The 22398-nt window shown below is 42.3% G+C and overlaps 1 protein-coding gene across 1 annotated transcript; it reads right to left on the bottom strand.

Annotated features, from left to right (window-relative positions):
• Positions 1-703: 703 nt before the first annotated feature.
• On the bottom strand, positions 704-20927 carry reps2 (RALBP1 associated Eps domain containing 2). Its single transcript, XM_047588122.1, has 19 exons — positions 20429-20927; positions 15934-16057; positions 15370-15545; positions 14285-14393; positions 13856-13962; positions 13621-13762; positions 13468-13531; positions 12232-12400; positions 12084-12137; positions 11791-11869; positions 11419-11493; positions 11054-11102; positions 10813-10949; positions 10510-10568; positions 10248-10337; positions 6812-6898; positions 6587-6720; positions 4754-4859; positions 704-2002 (listed from the first exon to the last, which is right to left on the bottom strand). The coding sequence occupies exons 1-19, from the start codon at positions 20606-20608 to the stop codon at positions 1934-1936; spliced, it is 2010 nt and encodes a 669-aa protein (XP_047444078.1). The 5' UTR covers positions 20609-20927; the 3' UTR covers positions 704-1933.
• Between the last annotated feature and the right edge of the window lie 1471 nt (positions 20928-22398).

The following is a 22398-nucleotide window of genomic DNA, read 5'->3' as shown; positions in this document are numbered from 1 at the left end:
TACCTCACATCCTGGAAAGGAGTTATAAGCAGGTATTTGCAAAATACAAGCCCACCAGTCATTTGAAAGCTAACAGCATGCCAACACGCTCACTATAACAATGCCGCCATGCTGATTTTAATGCTTATTAATTAGCGTTCCAAGATTTGCTAAATAGCACAACATGTCCTGAGGAGCATGAATGTTTTTTTTTTTTTTTGTAAATGTTATGAGTGGACAAAAATCAGACACATCATCGCACTAAATGCTATGCTGCTAGCATAAACGCTAGCTTAAAACCAGGGCACTGATCTAGCAAGTTCGTAACTAGCTCTTGACTTATTAGAGGACTTTGAGAGAGGAGTGGAGCTCTCCAGTGAGAGAGAAATAGGCCCATCAGTGTGTGAGACTTCCTAAATTAGAGCCAAGTGTGTCACTGGATATTTGTGGATGGCAGTCGTGGAGGGTCTGGGAATACAGCCATCAGTGGAGGTCTGACTGACCCTTGGTTGTTGTGTCTGTGTCAGAGAAAGCCCAGCTGCTGCGTGAGGGCTAGAGGTTTATGCCTACAGTCCGTTTGATCCATCTCTTTTGCTCTCGTACCCATGAGGACTGCTGATAGATCTGTCACTACATCCAGACGTCAGCAAAGCTTCCTGCTTTAGCTTTCAGTACACACTAGTAAATGACTGAAACGGCCTCACAATAAGATAACTTCAAGCAATAAAAATAGACAACTTTATTGATTAATTTGATTATTGTCTTCAACCCAGAGCTCACTTGTGTGCACCATTACAGGCAAATTTACAATCCAATCCTCACTTCATTTTAGCAAACATGCAGTATCAGGCATGCCATCATCCCATTATCACTTCCGTGACCAATCAATCATGTGGAAAATAAAAAAAAAACAAAAAAAAGGTCTAAAGCAAGCTTGAGCAGCACCTCGTCTACGCGTAGATGAAATCAACACCTCATCTGCCTAATCAGACGTCGTCTGTTTTGAAATCCATCCTGCAAAACACGACAGGAACATTGTGCTCGTTTTCTCGTCTTTCTTTTGGCCGTAAACACTGGTTCGGTGTTTGGATTTTATTTTTTCCCCAACTTGAATAACAGTGAAATCACGAACAGTGCCTGGAAAAATAATATATAATTAACATAAATGAAAACATCGTCAGGTTTCGTTTCGGACCTGCCGCGCTAAAATGAAGAAGAGGAGCAACTTTTCAAGTAAAATGTGTCATACAAATCCAGTGTCAACATTCTTCAGTGTCCCACTGCTACAGTTATTCAACAAACACATTTCGTGCGGAAGTTTAAATATGCTATGTTCAATGAACATCTGATGTGGCTTTTGCTAACATCAAGACATTAACCTTGCAAATGTGCATTTTCATTTCTTTAAGTGCAAAAAGGGTTGTAATCTGTAGCACCATCACTTGCTTTAGACCATGTATGTGACTATGTAAAAAGGAAAGCTGGGAGGGTTTTAATTCCATGATTACCACAGAAACACATTGTAGTCATGGCCATATGTGTGCAACTGTTACATGTCTTGTAAACAATATAAGACATATGAGAGAAACTAATGTTGAACCAAAAGACAAAAATAAGTTAGAATGTCACAATCAGAAACATGATTTTTTTTTCTTTTCTTTTTTTAAACGTTCATACTATACAGTGATTAAAAATGCACGGTTTATTCCTGCAAGACATCATTAAAAGTAAGACAAAGTAACATGACAGGACTGGGGTTAAAGAGATTAAAGAAGAGTAACATCCCTGGTTGTTGAGTCAACAATGCACTTTTGCTCCTATCATCAGCCCTTTGACATTTATTCAGGACAAAAACAACAACTTCCTGCACCAACCAACATTCATGTTTAACAGAGAAACCCACGTGTCCCGTCGAAGGACTGGTAACGTGACTCTAGCCAGACTTGAGGCTCAGTCATGTCGAGGCCAGGGGCCGCAGGACCTCCAGCTGGGACTCCAAGGTGACCCTCTCCTGATGGACCACCTGCAGCCGAACCGAAAGAAAACACAACCTGTGATCACTGCGGTCTGAACAAGACGTGCACCTCGGGCGGTAATTACGCTGTTTGCTTTGTTCGCCATGGTGACCAGAGCGGAGTTAAAACCCCGCCAGCGGTCCCCAAAGGATGTAACGTTGTTTCCACCACAAAATATTCATGTTCAGGACAAAATGAATAGCACATGGAGAAAATGTAAAGTGAGTCCAAACGTAGCACAGGAGAAAGGACCATGAGGTCAGTTCAGTCAGTCAAAAATGTGGAACTGATTATGTAAGTGTTGAATATGTACGCCATTAATATTTGGACTCTGGGTTTTTTCTCAGCTGTGGGAGCAATGCACTACTCCAAACACTCTCAGTTGTTTTTCTTGGATTAAGAGTTCGTTTCCTTTTTTTTTTTTTTGTTAGTTGCTCGTTTGGGGTTCTCTGCTAGACTCATGTGAGTCTTACATAAGCACCACGCTAACACGCCCACTATAATAACGCTACCATGATTATTTCAGGAAGGTTTAATGCACAACATGTCCTGAGGGGAACTTGAATGGTTGTTCCAAATGTTATAGTGACTTTAAAACATTTAAATCAAAACCGCCACGTCATTAAGATTCCTCCTCTGGGGACCAAGAATGTTCGAAACAATCTCAATGAAACATTTTACGACACCATCAGAGCAGTCAGGCTGAGCTATGCTGCTATAATTATGTGAATGTTGATTTACAGCATTAATATTTGGAATCTAAGCCCCCGGCCGCGTCACACAGCACAGGAGCATCCTGTACCCTGTAATGTTAGGATAGCATCTGAGTCAAGATGACTGTCTGTTTATTCTGGTAACAGAGATCTGCGCCAAGATTTCTAATGCTAATGTTAATCACACTGTAAAACATGACCATAATGAGAAGGTCAGCTCAGTTGGCCACCTCACGTGGTACAGATTGATATGAGAATGTGAAATATGTACAGAAATGATTTTATTGGTCCACGCTGTGGCGTCAGTCTCCACACCGCACTGGACAAAAGGCCATAAGGGCAGTGATAAACAGAGCTGAGCTAAACTTATGACAATGTGGTTATTAGATTTGGAGGTGTGGAAACTAAAAACAGACTTAGGAAGGAGATACCTTCACGCCATAAAAAGATGTTAGCTGGATTATTTCCTTTTGATTTGAAACTAAGATGGGAACAGCTCAGGAGCATTTACAATCAAATCATTTTATGAAGCGGACACTATCGGGCATCATCTCACTACCATGACCGATCAATCATGTGGAAAAGAATGGGATAAACAGAGCCGGAGCAGCAGTGCTTCTCTGCGCGGATAAAATCAAAACCTCTTCTGCTAAATCAGGGGTTTATCAGGGGTTATTATTATTTTTTTTTTTGCTTAAATTAAGGATGGTATGGATTTGCTAACATTATGGGGTTTGGAGTTATGGTGAATGAAAAGCTCTGCTACTAGAAGAGTGAGGAACCTAAGCTGATAGAGTTCAGTGCATTTCATACCTGAGATGAAAGAGAAGATTATCCCCAGTGGAAATACCCATTGTGTGCATCTCTGCTACAAAATGTCGACATAAGTCCTAGAATATTCTAAAGGGTGCAAAGATCTGTAGATCTTCTGGTATATTCACAAATATCTCCTTCTTTTGAATTAGAAAACACCCTGACTGGAACATATACACATACATTTATTTATTTATTTTCAATTTGTGTGGATTTGAATCTACAATTCAAAGATTTTATGTCCCAGAGAAAAGTCAAGGAACAACCTTTTGCCTTCAGCCTTCCTTCTTTACTCACACACACCCTGTTGTAGTTGGATCCCTGACCGGCCCAGGCTCTATTTCGAAGAAGACAGTTGTGAATGCCAGTGGCTGGTTGGTATTTCAACAAGGCCCGAGTCTATATAAAGACACATATGCCTTTCTCTGCAGAATTCCACGGATGCTTTGAGGACGTAGCAGAATTAGAGTGAATAAATGCCATCCCGGATGACCTCTGACAAATGGGAGAAGGACCAGGACAGTGAGACCTTCAAATCTGAGGGACCAGACAGCCTGTCTGCGTCATATTTATGAATGGGTTAAAAATAGGTCATTTGATGCGAGCTCTCCTTTCTTTTTATTCTCCATCCTCTGCTGTATTAAAGCTATAAAAGCTCTGCATGTGAGCGTGAAGTTTTCACTCCTGGATCATTTACGAGGAGAATGGCAGGCATGCAGCATGTGCTCCAATTGTGAGCGTGTGTGTGTGTGCCAGAGGCAGATCCCCAGTGCAAACAGCCAAGTCTTTGCCATTAGTTCAGCTATGAGTGATGGGTAGGGGAGCAGACAGTTGAGCTTGGGGGCTTTTCACCAACTTGGACCGGTGGGAGCATTTGCTGTCAGTTGCAAATGAGCAGAATTCAACGTTTGACACACAATCGAGAGCTTTTCAAACCCTGTTAACGTGAACACTGCCACGATTTCTTGGCTGCGGCTGAAACGCACGGTTATTTCGCTTTTTGATTGAACTGTCCAGTTTGAAACTACTCTATAGTTATGTGCGTCAGGCACACACCCTTACTTACATGTACTTTCTAAGAGCTGTATAGCAGACTTTCCCAGGGGAGACGGATGAGGGCAGGGAGTGTCAGAAAGTTCACGCAGATGGACAGAAATTCCTTCAGTAACAAATTGTGTACATATTGGTTCCTAAGAAGCAGAGTTTGGTCTGAGGAACAGAAAATGAACAGACCTTAAGTTGCTGCTGGAGCTCACTGTTGAGGCGTGTCAGCACGGCGTTGGATTCCTTGTTCTTACGGATCGCCATCTGGATCTCCCTCTTCTGTCTGGACAGGAGCCTGAAAGAAAGGATTTCATCAGTTTTTTATTATAAATTAACTTTTAGGTATAAAAATATCATTACCATACTAAAAGTATAACAGACACGACCAGTCAAAAGTTTGGACACACCTAAACGTTTGACTGGTATCTTCATTTTTTTTCCCCCAGCCTAACAAAGCTCTTAGGGGTGGAGTAAAATGCCTAGAATTACAAACACTAAAACTGGATTGAGATGGTTCACATCAAAAGGATCAGAGCAATCCAAAGACCATCAATCAACCAGCCATAGCTAGGCTAGTCATCACTGCTATTGAGGGTCACCTTCTACTGCACTGACAGTTTCAATGGACTGTCTGGTTAATGGGGAGACAGAGGCGCACACATGTTAGAGCCATTATGGGGAGTTAGGGTGTGGTGTGAATTCCCCTCTCTGGGTTTTTACGATCTCCTCACAGCGTGTACCTAGGGTGTAATTGACATTTTGGCCACTTGGGGGCAAGAAAATGTACAGAGACTGTTTTTGTGTGGCAAGTCAGAAAACAGCTGGTTACTTACACATCAGGTAGACATGAGCAACATTAGAATTTGTGCTTGTATCCGCCTGACTGCCATATTCACTGTCACTGACTCTCTAGCCGCTTAACTCACAAGGTAATTATTATTATGCCTTTTGTGTTAGGCCATAGACTGTATCAAATACAGACAAATCGTCTCCACTTCCTTCCTTTGGTCAAACTGAATTCCAGGGATACAGGGGGCGCCATCTTGAGAGTCTGAGCAGTAATGTCCAAGTGTGGAGACTATTTTTTGATTAATACTGCACTCTGCTCTACCTCCATCAGTTACAATGAACAGTTGGATTATACGCTTCACTTATGTACTTTTTTTTTTTTCATTTTAATTGGCAGAACATCATGATGCCACATCCTGTTTCTGTGGTGTCAAATAAGCAACTAAATTGAAACTCATCAGAAAACAACTGGACACTTGAAGATGCATCAGCATTATATGAACTAACTAAAATGTCAGAAATCATCATTGAAAAATGTATTTAATGTGTCCTATGCACAAACATAGGTGTGGAGCTTATGAGCTATACTGCAGCGAACCACCAGGGGAGCTCTACATGCTTTGGCTTCACTGAGGAGCTGTCCCTTGGTCCATCTTTAACAGTCCATGTTTTTTTAGTCAGTGAGCTTTTAAATCTTTTCCAGTGTAAAAAAAAAAAAAAAAAAAAAAAAAAGGTATGCTAATGATCAGAGATAGAAACAAAAGTCTGTTAACCTGACACAGGTCTAAATACTTAGCAGGTGATCTGTCAATGAGTGATTCTCCCGGGCAACAAGCATTTTTCTGAGGAGCTTTGACAGCTAGCAGCTAGCTATGTAGTTAGCATGTCAGTGATTCTTGGTGTCTTCATAAGGAAAAAGGTTTTCCCTTCAATTTTTTTGGGCACCAACACATGGCTTGAAACATGCCAAGTTCAGGGACACCAGAATCAAGCTACCTCACAAGCAACAACATGGTAAAATAACACAGAGGAAACATTCTTTGGACTTGCCACTAAAAACCAACTGTAACCACATTGAATTTACTCATTTGATCTAATTAGAGCAGTTTTATCACAAGCAACCTTTCCTTCTTAATAATTCCCACCATTAGTTTATGCAGCTGCGGCTCAGTTAAGCACTCAAATTCTATTACACTGAACTGAAACGTGCCAACAGTGAAAGGTCTGACTAACTTTTGAGGAGGTTTGGCAGGGGGAGGAAACGGCATGGCAGGTGGAGGTACAGTCTCCAGGTTTTGGCTCTCTGGGTGGTATTTCCTGCGGACCGGCTTCTGTGGCGCCTGGCTGTGAGACGCACCGGTGATGTCCTGAAATGTTGAGAAAACCAAAGCTCAGACAGCTCATCAGATGGACACACCAGAATGGCTCTCAAGCGTAATGTCACTAAGGACCTCCGACCTGTTTTGACGGTTTTGTCAAGTCTTCAGTGCTTGGTCCGAATCGAGAGGACAGACCCGGTTCTTCTGGTTTCACGCCGCTCTCCTCCTGCCACACGAACAAAAATAAAAACAGAAATAAGTGACCTGCTCGGACACTGGACACATAAGCCGCGAGATGCCACAGGGAGGTAAAATGACATGAAGGGACTCCTAAGAGAACTGTATCTGGATAAATCAGCACCGTTCCTGCAGGAACCACGACGTAGTGCTCTCCAGACACGGCTTCCTGCCTGTTCCACCGTGATAAATGACCTCGCTGCATTTAGCCATCAGTTAAACCTTAGACGTACAGTTTAATGTATCGCCACCTGCCTCCATTCAGCATTCAAAAGTGTGAGGAAGGGACCAACACGTTAAACTTTTTAGTTTTGTACTACATCGGTTGCACATTGGCATTTCTCACTAGGCAGCACCTATGTCTGTGCCTTTCTGTTTTTGAACAATATTTCCCATCTGTTAATGTAGGATTTAGTGAATTCGATCCACTAATTTATGCTGCTGTCTCCTTTGTGGTGGCAGTTGAAATGCCTGGGCTTTCCTGATGATTTTAACAGGCTCCCGCCGTAAATTGTACCCAAAGACCTAGAAATGTATTTCACTGAAAAAACGCAACCAGCTCCTTGAATAAATGGCCCCGGGATTCACTGCTCCAGTGAATCTCAAATGGATGTGAAACACAACCGCAGCATGGAAACATTTAAAGGCGCTGTAGTAGAAGTTGCCACAGTGGCACTAAACCACAGGAGCTCATAAGTAGCGTATGCGGCCACATCAGCTGTAGGTTATGGCTGTTTCGCTGCAGCGGCAGCGACGTGAAGGCTGGCAATGCCGAGGTAGTGCCACCCCGAGGAACATCCTTTTTTTATGATTGGCTTAATTTAACTAGAATAATTGAGTGCAATGCTTGGCAAAAGCTTTTTCCAAATCCACGAGGTGTGCAACGATGAGTAAAGTTTGAGATCAGAAAAGAGGAATAGGAAAGAGACCACTTGGACCCTGTCTCACTACGTCTGAATGTTTTAACATGTGCAACGGATCAATGGCTCTCTGCACTCTCAGGAGGAGACAGCGGGTCTCCACGAGCATGGATGAAAGCTAGACTGAAAGAAATACTGCATCTATTTAGTTCTGTTGGAAAAATACAAATATTTAATTTTAAATTCTGACGGGCCAGCATCAACATTCGCAGTAACTTCATACTGGCCGCACTGTCATCACTTGAGACGTTTGTGAAATAAAATAAGGGTGAAATGAATCGAAGCAGCAAATGAAAAGGGCCAGACCCTGTATGGTGACAGAAAAGTCAAATTAAATAAAGTTTGAAGAAATCAAGTCAACAGGGGTTAATTAAACTAAATTCCGGTCAAGAGGAGTGTAAGGCTAAAATTAAGTGAAGTAAAGTAGGTTTAGGAAAAGTAGGTTAAGTAAATTTACACAACGTAAGGTAAAATAAAGTTATGTGGAATCAAGTTAAATGACGAGAGGAGCAGCAGAGACACAAAAATAAACAGAGGTTAATTTAAAAAAAACAATAGAAACATATTTTTAGGAGTTAAAATGAAAAATCAGGTCATATTAGTGAAACAACTTACGAGAACCAATGAAGTAAAGTGACATGAATGGACGAGACGTGGCCTGAAGTATTAATTAAGCTAAAGTGAAGGAGTGCAGACAGATGAAACTGTGTGAGGTGAAGCGAAAGGGAAATCGAGTGATGTTAGGAAAACTAAAAGTAAAGTGACACAGTGAAGTGGAGTCACGTGTAGGTAATGTCTTTACCCTTATCTTCATAAAAACCCTGAAGTGCTCCCTAGAGCTCCCTGCAGGCACAGGCAACAAATACTTTCAGGATAGGAATATTTTGTGTCAGTGAGGCTATTTAAAAATATATATATATATATATATATATAAAACAAATAGTCTGTGTTTTCATAATGATTATATCATTAATCCTTACCTGATGTAACCTTGAAATTTAAAGGTGAATCTGATTTGTTAAATAAAAGCCAGAGGCCCAAAGAGGACAAAAGCTAAATGATTCTACAGAAACCTACAAAATCTTTGAGAATGACATTTTTTTTAAATAACTTTTTCAGAAAACTGAGTCCAACAACATGTGTACAATCTTACACTCATCAGGCATAACATTATAACCTAATACTGTCTCCCTTGAGAGAATGCACATGGGCCTTCTGAGGGTGTCCTGGTGACAGGACGCTGTTGGTGGGGGTCTCTGGGTGCTATGGGTTGGGGGGAGGGGATGAGTTTGGGATCTAGTGAATTTGGAGGCCAGGTCAACACATTGTGCTGTTTTTCATGTATTTTTTTTTTTAGTTGTGCCTAAAGCGTTTTTGTGCGAGTGTCAGGCTGCATCCTGCTAAGGGGATGGCTACTTTGATCATTGGCCATGGGCTGGTGGTGCTTGGTCTGGTCTAGGTGGGTGGTACGTGTAACATGTCAGGTCCAAAAGTTTCCAGCAGAACACTGAATTGTCATAACATGGTCAATGGTATTTACTTCTCCTGTCAGTGGTCATAATGTTGTGCCTGATTGGTGCACATACATTACTATGCAATGGGTCAATGTGTCGTCGTTACCTGCAGTAATTACCATTAGTGTCACTTATTTTACAGCAGTTGTGATGTTTAGAACATGGGTTATTATAAATCATCCAGAGCATCAGTACAATTTCATCAACAGCACATGTCATGTGGTTTAAGGTGCTTTGCTGTGATCTAACTGGTAAAGTGCATTAACTGAACAAGGTTACTTCCTAATATGGTGTTTGTTCATGGTCCTAGATTAGACTGCCCACTGGGAGAAGAGGAAATATTAAAGGTTCGCACCCACAGCAGTATTCAAAATGATTATTTATTTATTCCAAATCCAAACTGAAGTTCAGCCTTATATATCTGTCCTTCCATTTCTGTTTTCAGTGTGAGGTCTTTCAAACTTCAGGTTATCAAACTGCACATTATTCATCAACAGGCTATGTAAACATGCACGACATGTCAAAACTGCCCGGTGTAACATGAGACCTCCGCGCACCGACGTTGAGACTCGACGCCTTAAATAAATCCCCCCATGTCTCCATTTGCAGCCAGCAGATGCAGACTCTGATCTGCACCACTGGCATAACCTTTAAAGTGTATTCGAGCCTCAAAATAGACGCTCGTGCGTTCGACAGACACGACCTCGGCGACATATTTACGGCGCAGCATCTGAGATGGAAAGTCATGCAGTGGAAAACCCTGACATCCTGAAAGGGATGTCTGAAGCTACTACGAGCTGCATGTTTTTCTGAGCGCCAGAAAAGCCCGCGTTGCTGCCTGACACGCTTTCAGCCGAGACCAATTAAGACGGAAAATCAGTCGTGCGTCAGGTTTTACGCTCACCTCTTCTCTGAAGTGACTGAAGTCGGCGAAGTTCGGCTGCTGCACTTTATTCTGGGGAGTCTTCTCTGCAACGCTGGTGAAATGAGGAACCTGACAAAGGACACATGAGGTACTGATTAACCAGATCTTTCCTGGATTATTCATTTATGAGACATTTATATTTACGTTTAAAAGACGGCCCACGCTTTGTTCTCTTCATGAGGGCACCTTAGATTGATTAGACTGATGCTGCTATGATGATCTGTAATTAAAGAAGACTCACCTGTGAGGTCAGTGGTCTAGGTGGGAGGGCTGGAGGCAACAACCATCCACCTTTTACACCTAAAATCATCCGAGAAAAAATATTCACTAAGGTCTACACTGATGAAAATATACCTAGATGTTGCTCTTCCAACATTCATATACCTTCCATACTTTTCTAACCATAAAGTGACTTGTACTCCAGTGAGCTTCTCGCATTTCAGACTGAACAAACAGAAACCACCCATCTGTTTCTGCTTTTGTCCCTCGTGAAAGGAGAACTCTCACCTCTCGGTGTCACACCACTTATCTATGAGGACGGTACCTGGAGCACCCTGCTGGAAGAGCTTGTTGAGGTCCAGCGAGGAGGCCCTGGAGTGGGTCTTCTGGGGTCGAGGAGGAGGGGTGGGGGGCTCTTCTGCTTTCTTCATGGCATCTTCGATAGAAGTGCTCGAGTAGGACCTGGAGGTGACGTGAGGTTCAGAATGTAATGAGGGTGACTGAGCAGCACATGGCTACAGGACATTATTTAATTCGTTCCTGCGTTTGAAAGACGTCATTTTCACCTTGGTCTAGTTTTTGTCCTCATCTGTGGGTCCAGGTCGTGAGGCGGTTCTGCGGGGACAGATACACGTTACATGAACAAAGGTCTTACTGGAGCAGCTGTAAATGGAAAACGAGCACTTTGTTAAGCAGTTTTTTGAGAGTCTCAGCTAAATCACACATCAGTCGATTGGATATCTTCATCAAATAAGACAAAGGAGGAGAAACAGCCAACCCAACCAAAGCACTTAGAATAGAATAGCACATGTGGTTCCCCGCCACCCTGGCCACATCCGAAACCTGCACATCTGAAACCTCATCATGTACGTGTGAACAGAAACAGAGAAATCCCTCCGGTTTGCCACGTTAAAAGGGGTTTTAGAGTCACCTGGCCTCTCAGGAAAACCACATCGCTGTGCAGTCTGTTTTTCCCGAGATGTCGTCACCATCTTGACGCTTGCCTCTGTAGACACAGTAATAAAGACAGTTTTAGTATTGTATTAACTGGGACAGGTGAAGTCTGCTTTTATTCTGTGAGTCTAAGAAATAGCTTGTTCCCTTTTACTGCGTACAGCCTGGAACAACGGTAGAAGGAATGTGTACACTTAATTTGATCATTTGCGCGTGGTATTTTATTCTGAGGTTCAGTTTTGTAGTTTTAAAATAAAAAAGAAAATGGAGGCGAAACTGAAAACTGTTTTTGCCTTGGGGTGCTTTTTGACCAGTCAGACAAAGTGATTCAGAATGTAATATAATGTACCTTGTTTACTAGATTCTTCTTTCAGATCTTGTTTTATTGTTGTCATGCTGGGCTGGAGCCTGTCTGCGAGGCCTCGATCCTAAGGAAACACAAAGCACGGGACACACCATCACTGCCTACAGAAACTGAAATCATGTGAAGTGTCAAATGCATTTCAGGAAGTAAAAACTCTTGGATGGAACAGCACAGCTCTTGGACTCATCTGGCTCGTCTGTGTCATTTTTAGCTTGTTAGTGCCACCTACAGGCCGGAAAGAGGTGGTGCTTATTTTGGTGTCGGAGCATTTGTCTTACCATCTGGCTGGGCCTCGGTCCTGTATCCTCAAAGACAATTAACGGCTCTGCACTCTGCCAAAAAAAGCACAATTTAAAGAGTTTTATTTTGAATCAAGGCTGAAGAACGACCTCCAGACTGAACACAGTTTCTATGCGAGTCCCTTACTTCAGGAGTATCAGGTATGTCCTCTTCGGGTTGCAGGAACCCTGGCTGTAGGGTTGGGGGAAGGCTCTCTGGGAGGGGGTAACCATTCTTACGTGCCACAATCAGGTGAAAGGCTGTGCAGAACTCAGAGAACGTGAGAGCTCCATCTCTATCCACATCGCTCAACTCCCTTAAAAGATCAGTTGAAAACGTGAAGAACAGTTGTAAAATCTGAGACTGGAATTATGACACAAACTATTTAATTTAGGTTCTGAATAACAATGATACACATGTTAAATTAAAACACGAGATGCATACACTGTATTCAAATGGTTCATAATATCTGCATTCAGCCTTGAATTTACGCTATAAAACTGAGTTCATTCTATATATATATATATATATATATATATATATATATATATATATATATATATTATTATATATATATATAAATTACAGGCACATTATTTTTAAACGTACAGACCAGTAAAATGAAGCTAACTGCTAATACAGTGTGATGGAACATCACACTGTATTAGCGGTTAGCATACGGCTGCCAACGAGCAGCACATGGCAGAGGTTTAGCTAACCAAGCCAAGCATGTCGTAGGTTCATAGGTTTTGGTGTAAGTTTCAGCCACTAATGTTGAAAGTGAAGCAGGAAGTAGAAACAAAAATGAAACCCTGACTGGTGACTTTTTTATACACCGGCGTCTGATACGTGTATAGGTTACAGCGTCTATGTCTAACAATCTATTATACTGTATTTCATTTGGGGTATTTATACCCAAACTATACAAAAATTAAATATTTTGGTACTTGTGTAGGTTGTGTTACCTTTGGACTTAGGGTAGGTTTTTTCACCAATGTCTCCAGTGTTTGTGCTATGCTAAGCTAATTATTAATAATTAATTAATTATCTGCTGGCTATGGTATGTTGAGCAAACAGAGATGAGGGTGGTGGTGCTGGTGGTCGTTTTTTGAAATTCCGCAAGAAAACACATAAGGTCAAGCTATCATTAAATATTAAATTAAAAATATATATCAACGGTTATTCAGTAAGCCTCTCTTTTTTCAGTCAACCAGCTCTTGTTGTGAAGCCTCTTTTCTTTGAGCCTGATAAGAACTGTACAGGACTGCACTTTTAAAACGCGGCCTCTGCCTCAGTGGGCATGCATGAGGAGCTTGGCTGACAAACACCCAAATGACCACAGATCAGAACAAGGACAGACTAGGAGAGTGAGTCAGCACTCACCAAATGTGGGAAAGCTCTGGTATGGGGAGCTTGGATTTTGTGAAGAAGTTCTTTGCTACAGCGCCTGGGAATAGCAAACAGTTATTCAAAAAAAAGAGCATTATGGTATCGTTTTCAGTCGACAAGCAGGTGCAGCTGGTGCCGAGTCCGTACCTAAGATCAGAGCCCCGAGGTCAGGCTGCAGGCTTTTGAACTGATTGGTGTAATACTCCAGCTGTTCTTCAGTGATCCTCCATGGGTCATCATCAGTGTAGTCCAGTACGCCCTGCTGGTCCAGCCTCTCCGCCGAGGAAGCCTGAGCGGATATGCAAAGCAAAACGTTGTGCAGACCTGACAGATGACAAAGGGAACACGCATACGGCAAGTGCTGAATGTTTTCAGACTGTACCCGAGCTACAGCTGGATGCTCCACAGTGGGTTTGGTCCCAAAGTTACTGGGCGAAGAATGCTGCTCCAGCTGAACGACGGGCCGCGAGGAATGTTTGCTTTCATAGCCTGAAGGACAGAAGAGAAAAACACAGCTTTTCTGGAGGAGACACCTGAAACCAAAAAGCGGCGGCTTCCTGCTGATCGAAACCCCGAAAAATGTGATCTGACCGAATGAGGAATTTACAGAGCAAAAGAACAAGAGAGAAGCGAGATGAGAGAACCAAGGGTTTGAAGGAATAAACAGGTGTCTGGGATTAATCTGATTTCATTTACATTTCAGTTCATTTGCTCATGAATAATGCATGTGTGAAAGAAAGCTAAAAACGTGCTAATTTATAGCACAGACAGTAATATGTTGTTCTGTTTGTAGGAGGCGATTCAGTCTTACCGATCTGTGAGTCCACCCCATTTCTCTGCTTGGCGTACTGGTAGCTGCGGTAGGTCAGTGGTGACCGAGGAGGTGAACTGGATGGTGATGATGGAGGTGACCAAGACTCCTTCCAGCACAAGAACAGAATAAATTGATTTGTTATTTCACATACATAAAGAAAATGCATATTCTTTGAGTTATTACTCGAGCACATTGCTGCACAGTGTGACGGCTGAGGTTTGAGTACAGGACAGGCTGCCAGTGTCAGGACATGGAACATTATGGCTCATAGTTTACACCTTAACCAAGAAAGTTTGAGTATAAAATATAAAAGTTCTGCTCTGGAACTAATATCACACATTCATGCAATGGATGCCACATTTTAAATACTGCCAAATGACGCAAGTTGCTAAAATCTCTGATCAAAAAAGTCTTCTTCATCCAATTTTAGTGATCCTACGCTCACACCAGCTCCTTAGCTGATCCATGACAAATTGGCATGGAATTCTTATCAGTCTGGTATCCTGAATGAAGCTTGTCATTCTACTCTAATCTCTCATCAACGAGGCATTTCTGCTCTGGCGGTTATAGCCGACTGGAATGTCTTTGCTCAGTGCGCCGTTCCTGGTCATACTACGCTGAACAGTGATCCACGCCTGCGGCTCATACGCGACTGTGGGCTGCACGCATGGAAGGTGGCAGCGCACGCATGACGTTTAGTGGCACTAATAGAAGCTGTGCGTTTTCTCTTCTGGTGCTAGGTTAGATCACGAGCCACCTTTCTCCGTTTTGAGGCCATTTTTAGCACTGCCATACTTAGCAAGACTTGAAACCGTGGCTCAAAATGAGATTACACAGAGGAAGTCAGGCTATCAGAGTGTGGTAAGACGTTATCAGCAGATTCAGATACTTAATTTGTCCCTGGGGAGGTATTATGTATTCATATTGCTAAAATAACATGGCCAAACACAGCCCAGATGATTTTAAGGGTGTCCTCAATACGTCCGGAGTATATTTTTCACTGCCCACTTGTGATCGGATCACCCTGGACGCATGTTAACACCGCGTATGAACCGGGTTAGACGTCTCCGTGCCAGGCTCACCTTCTTGTCTACACTGGCCTCGGGGTGTCGGAAGATGTTCCTGTCCGCTGGAGTCCAGGAGAGAGAACTGGGTGCAGACCCACAGTGAGCCCCCTGAGCGTCTAAGACGGGAGGAACAGCTGGATATCGCATCTCTGGCTCATTCTTCAGCCCAACAAATCTGGGCAGAGGTAGATCTGTCAGGGAAACATTGTTCTGTTGACCATGACTTTTAAAGATTGACAGCTTCCTGTTCCTTTAATACAACTCCAATTACAATGGGTGAATTAACCAGGCAGAGTGCCTTTACAGGGCTTACACTGCTTTGGCGAGCTACTGCTTCACACCACACTGAATATGAAACTTTGATTGTACTTCTAATAACCTATCAAGCTATGCGAAAACAGATTTTTCCTTTGGTTGGGGCGCGACCGATTGCGCACTCTTGTAATAAGGGCAAACCCACTTAGCCGTTTCCACAGGACTCCTCTTTGATCCAGATTAGACCAAAGCCCGCCATGTTAAGATAATCTCCTGATCCCTTTTGCTCTCATAAGACGCCTCCTCTCCGAGGAGCAGACTTACTGGCCGTAACACTCTCCAGGCGGATGGGTAGACCAGACTGGGCGGCAGCGAGCAGCTTCAGGGCCACGTAGAACTGGGGTGTGCCAAAGTAGCCCAGGCGCTTTGCTCCACACACTTCGGTTACCTGAATAAGATGAAAATGCAAGCAAAACTTTCAAATCAGAGGGTATATATTTTATAACTTGCACGCTCTAAAAATTGGCACGGGGATCTTCTTCTAACAACTTTCCACAAACCTAATCTAAAGCAGAGTAATCTCTAGCATGTGATTATTTTACACCCTGATCAAGATCATGTGCAGTACAAAGTTACTAGCTGTAATAAAGCTAGAAATAAAACATCATGTATGGGATAAGCAGCACAGTAGGACCTGTTTATACAGTGTTCTTTTGATTAGGAAGTACAATGACCGCTTTAGCGGGACCAAAGAAGATTAGGATTATGTAGGACAACCACGTAAAAAGGGGGTTCTTGAAAAATAAACTATTTCTATGCTTCTAAGCTTTCCAAAAGAGTGACTCCAGATAAACTTTCTGTCGGAAAAAAAAACAAAAACAAAAATGTTGAATGGGGAGGTTAGTCTGAAATCTATTCCACTCAGTTACACCAACATAGAATGCTAGCTTACCAAGACTGGAGGGGGATAGCTAGCATGGTTTTGAGCAAAGGTAACAGTTTATCGGATTTCTATAGTAAATAACGTACACGTTATAACATATCTTATTTTTTAAGCCTGATCATGCAAAGAACATCAGTGTAAAAATTACATTACAGGCTAAGCTAACTAGCTGCTGGTGGTAGCTATTAGCAGGTGAAGATATTTACCTTCACACACTGAATTTCACAGTACATAACATTAAGTCCTGTACTTTTTCCCGGGCATGTTTTGGGACTCTCTACTTTTATTTGTGATGTTAATGAACTGTGAACAACAATTAAAAAAAAGGTGGATTACCTTTTTTTTTTTAGACTGAACCTATGCTAACTCCAGCAGCTCAGTAGGGCAACACTTTAATCTGCATTACAAATCAGACTGGACTCATATGGAGCAACACATTTTAGCAAATAAAACACCTCAGTATGGAAAAAGGGCGACTGGCGGACTCAAGACCGTCCATTTTATTGCGGCAACAAGAGATTACCAAAAGTCCTCTTTAGAGTGTGACATTGCCAGACCCAAGCTTTTCTGGTATGTGTTTATGAAATATGAATGACGGGGGTGCTGTTAATCCCCATAGTCTAATGAGGTTAAGGCTGGCTCAATGAGTGAGGCTCACGCTGCCATATGAGATATTATTTCTGCTTGACCTGCATTGTATTCATCTGACAGCTTTCACAAGGAACAGGACATCCAAAACAACTACAGTCCCATGATGGGCTCAGAGGGACACAGTGGAGGTCAGGTCTGCCGTGTTGCTGAGTGCGCCTGAGGTCAGTGGAGGAAGATTGATGATGGGATTATTTCAGGAACAACGGTGGAGGCCTTGAGGAACCAGACTGACAAGTCAGATCTACAGCCTGAGGGGGAAAAGTTATTTAAGGAAGATGGGAAACTGCAAAAAAAAAAAAAAAAAAAAAAACAGAAAACATCTCAGTGCGTATTAGGTCGTCACTGCTATGACTCTGTGGATATTAATGAATCATGTGCCTTGACTGAGAATACAAATGAGAATGATATGCAGATACATATGAGCCTTTAAACACGACTTTAATTATGCAGTGGGATTTCCCATCAACACCTTGCACAGCCACAGGAAACACTCGACTTCTGAATTAGACTGAGACCTGGTTTTATCTTTGATGTTAACCAGTATCACTACTGAAGCGTTAATAAAATAGTTGACTAGTTGACTCATGTCTATCTTATCCAGCTATGTATTTCTGTTTTCCCCCAGGCCACTAATTCACAAGGAAACGCCCCTTTCCAACACGCATATCTTAGGTGTAAAGCTACTTTTCATATTGTGATTTTAGATTAAGAACTATTTGATATTTTAGTGCTTGCTCATGAGGTTTCAGGACTTGGGTCCAATGAAACACCTTGAGACGATTTGGATTCTTGTTCACACGATGTAAATAAACAGATTTGAATATGAAAATGTTTTACATCTTCATATTACACATTCACAGCTTTAAGCTGGTGGTTCACGTCATTTGTCACCTACAAAAAGGAGTGCAATGTTGTTTTATTTCAGCTGTCAGCATTTCCACTATTCTTCTAGTTTTAAATCGCTGGTTCACACCCAAAAAGAAGTCAAATTGTTCATTATTTCACACACAAAATAAACATTACGCAGCAGCCACCGTGAGATTTTTCTTTTCAGCCTAAGCCCTGAGGCCGGGAATCAGTGCACTAAACTGCATATCAGCTAGTACTATTATGTTTTTATACTTGAAGTACATTTTGATGATAATACTCGAAATATACAACTTTTACGTTGTTGTTTCCACTAAAGGATTCAAGTACTTCTAAGTGTGAGAAACGCTGGCACCACCAGACCTAGACGTGACCACACCTTACACCTTAGCCAGACAGGTTTGACAGCCATATCCGTGAACAGCCTTGCTGTGCAGGTACCAGGACATGGTATCTGAGTGTAAAAAAAAAAAAAAATACCACGAGCTTGTACTACAACAGCACTCACATATTTATGCCATGACTTCATTAGTCGGAGTTAAATATAATCTCACTCAACAGCTGCACGACCCGAAGTCTCTACAAGTCTATAAGTGTAATGAGCGCGACAACTGATTTCACAGCGGCGGGAGGAAGTGTCATGCTTTTCTACTTATCTGCCGTAAACACAGGTTAGACAAACACATCCTTCCTCTAATCGTCTGCTAAATGCAGACGAATCAGGTCTGAAAAAAACCCACATCTCTGCATGCATCACATGATGGAAAATGACCTTTGGTTTGACAAATGTAAGATAGCACAGACAGTAAAAAACGCACAAGAATCAACACAATTGGAAAAGGAGCTTTCAACTCATCCTACAGCCTAGAGGAAATTAACCGTTACTCTGATACTGTGTGACACGGCGACCCAGAAGTCAGCACTGACTCAAGAAGTGATCCTGCAGGCATCCTGCAGCGGGGCCAAGCGCGGCTCAGAAAAGCTGCGTCAATCACCCCCGTGTGGTGGCGGCGTTCCAGGCCCGACAGGAAGGAAGCGCAGCCCAGTGCCAAGCTTCCTGACACCCACACAGATACACACACACAATGGGCGGCCATCGCCGGGAGTCGATCCCTCGGGACAGAGGGTGGTGTGAACAGAGGCGGCGACCCGCTGTGTTCATCTGAGCTGGAAAAATGTGTTTATATTCCTGTGATGGGTCAGCAAAAATGACTCTGAACTGGCTGATTTACATAGGAGTCAGTGAAAAGAGCTTCTACTAAAGCTTCTGTGAAGCACAACCAAGAAAATGCAAAGAGAATCAGCATTAGGCAGGCACTGATTTCCAATCATTTATGCAGCACGTTAAAGTTACCCTACTTCTTAGAATCATGTGACGTTCGATAGACTCTCACAGTGAACAAACTAAGTCAAAAAAGAGCATTAACATCTTTCCAGCACCAGCTAACAACAATCATTGTAAACTACAACTCAAACCAAGTGACCCTGTGACAGCTGATCACCTATACACCAGTACGAATTTGACTTGAGAGCAGCTTCAGTGTCCTTTGTGGTGGTTTACGAAGCAAGTTCCTGACTTTTAAACTCAACAACAACAAAAAAAAAGACTGGAAATCAAAAACTGAAATACATATGCACTGGTTGCAAAATGGTCAACTGTAAAGCTGAAACCATTGCTTTGGTTGCCCCACTATTTCCCATCATTCTCTCCAAAAAACAAAAGTAAATGATCCATCAATCAGCAAAAGCTAGTAAAAACCATCACATGAGCCTCAGGCGTTCGTTCAGTCACATGTTAACTGAATGTGACAAAAACAAAGCTAAACCACTAGTATGTCCTCTTTTTTTTTTAAAAAAAAAGAGTAAATTCCTCAAACCTAACTATTAATGTCAATGCATTTAATACAAACGCATCAGAAACCCCATCGATCACAACAGGCTCCGCTGTACACTGTGTTGTACCGTGGTGTACTGCAACTAAAACCTAAAAATAAAACCTGTAATATGCATTCTTGGCATATTACTTGCACTGAGCAAAAGAGGAGACGTACAGACAAATGCACTGCTATGTGAAGAGACATGCTTCCTGTATGACAGGGAGGGGGGGGAAGAAAAGAGGCGTGTGAAACCTCTGAAACATACACACACATACACAAACACACCATGAGAATTAAAGAGGATGAAATGATGGCTCGTCGATTTACACAGGAGAAGCCAGGCTCGTCATTTCGACCCTGCTCACTGTCTCCTGCAGATCATCGAGGTTTTGGGGGAGCAGCGGCCGCAGCTCTCAGCCCCTCACACTTGATAACATGTGATGACCAAGCAGGCGCAGACACACGCGCAGACGGCACTCACTTTATGCAGGGATTCTGGAGGTAGCTGAGACGCCTTGAACAGCTCTGCCACTTTGACGGACGACAGTTTCCCTGAAGTGTCAGCCTGGCACAGACCGTGGAGACCTGAGTAATACCTCTGCTCGTGCTCATTCAGGGAGATGAAACTCCCCGCAGACGCCGCACCGGATTCCTGATCCATTCCCGCGGCTGACGCATGGAGGATCCGCCGGAGAAGCGCTACAAGGCAAACAGATCAATACATCCTGCTCCGGACGCCGGCTCCTGTTTCTAAAGAGATGGGGGTGTTTGGCAAGCGGCGGACGGTATCACCTACACACAGCGCTGCTCCCTGTGGAGACAAGACTGCCTGCCCGGATCTGGATTGTCCACTCCTACTGCCTATTGTGGCTTGATCGTAGCACCGCCGCCCTGCGCCTGCTGGGGGCGACAGAGCACAGGAAGAGGGGTTGGATCACACCAAAACTGCAGTGTAGAAATTGTAGTTCAAGGCAGAATTCAACGTACTCAGTAAAGTTGTACAAATATGAGCACCAATTGAATAAAAAAAAAAAGATCACTCCCCATGCTTCATCTGTTCATTTATTTGTTTATTTAATTATACTTTCTGGTATAATATTCTATTCAAGTTTTATATTACATTGTGAATTCATTTCATAAGCTTTTGGTTTGATTGTTTTCATTTTGTACCTGTGCTAATCTGTGATTAGTTTAAAGTGGGTTCTATCATGGACTAATCAGTACTGAAGTTGTTGACGTACGCGAACAAAGGTGTGTCCGTACATTGCTGACATCAACAAATAAAAAGAAAGTGGGGGAAAAAAATATAAGTAGTCAAGTATGTAGCACACTCAACTTCTAACACTGAAATAATTTATTCAAAGACAGAGCCTCCATGGGAAGAACTAAGATCGCTACTCACTACTGAAGCAGGGCATATTAACTTTTGAAACAGCAAAAGATTGTTCTTTGTGAATCTCATATCTCACATACTACAAACTTAGTACGCGTGAGAGAATGCTGCTGCGTGGGAACAAAAACAAAATTAAACAGCTAGAACCCCTGAATACAGTTATTTGGATGGATGAGCGAATACTTTTCTCAATGTAGTGTATATTGTGTCTATTCCATGAGCAAGTGCTCCTTGAAAAACAAATCCAACCGTGGAAAGGGTTTAAAAAAGAAAGTAAACTGAATGTCCAGGTTGTTTTTTTTTTTTTTTTTTTTTACAGTGTGCCGTCATCGGTCCTCTGATGCCATCATCTGTTTAGAAAAATATGTGCAGAGTACGGAGATGGAGTACTACAGCAAAACACATTTATGTGAGTTAGTGTTTAGCAGGAACTGAACTTTGGTCAGGTTAAATTAGAATTGAGAACTCAAGACAATGCGATCAAATTAGGAAAACAAAAATACAGCTGGGGCTACTGGTGTGTAGCTCTGTTTTCTCTGAGACTCTTTATATAATTTACATGATAATACATAATTTTTGTAAAAGACCAGACTTCTAATCTGTACAGATCAAAAAAGAAAAAAGGCGGTTAAGAGCAATAACTGGGTGGTTTAACCGTGTGTTTACAGTAAATCATACTGTGTTTTCACGTGGGTGTTTTCTGTTTTATGGAAAAACACTTAAGACATTTTATGGGAGCAAAAGATCGTTTATTGTAGGCTAAGGGCACACTTTAATGTGGTCGGCCGCAGCATGGATTTTAAATCGCAGACAGGCTGCTGTTGAGGGAGAGGGACTTAAAAGGCAAACTTAGCCTTGCTTACCTTGTGTCAACTTAGTCTGATGTGAAAGGCTGTGTCAAGCATACTTCATTGTGTGGCGGTTGAACAATTAACCAAATTGCTGGTGAGGCAGAATGGATGATTGATGATTAACATTAAATGTGCTGTCTTTCCTCTGAGATATTCTGCTCAAGGTTTTTCAGAGTGCAGTGAACATACACACAACAAAGTTCCTTA

The sequence above is a fragment of the Mugil cephalus genome, chromosome 6 (genome assembly GCF_022458985.1).
Source record: "Mugil cephalus isolate CIBA_MC_2020 chromosome 6, CIBA_Mcephalus_1.1, whole genome shotgun sequence".
NCBI lineage: Eukaryota > Metazoa > Chordata > Actinopteri > Mugiliformes > Mugilidae > Mugil > Mugil cephalus.
Note: the sequence above shows the minus strand (reverse complement) of the source record. Positions and strands in the feature narration are given on the sequence as shown.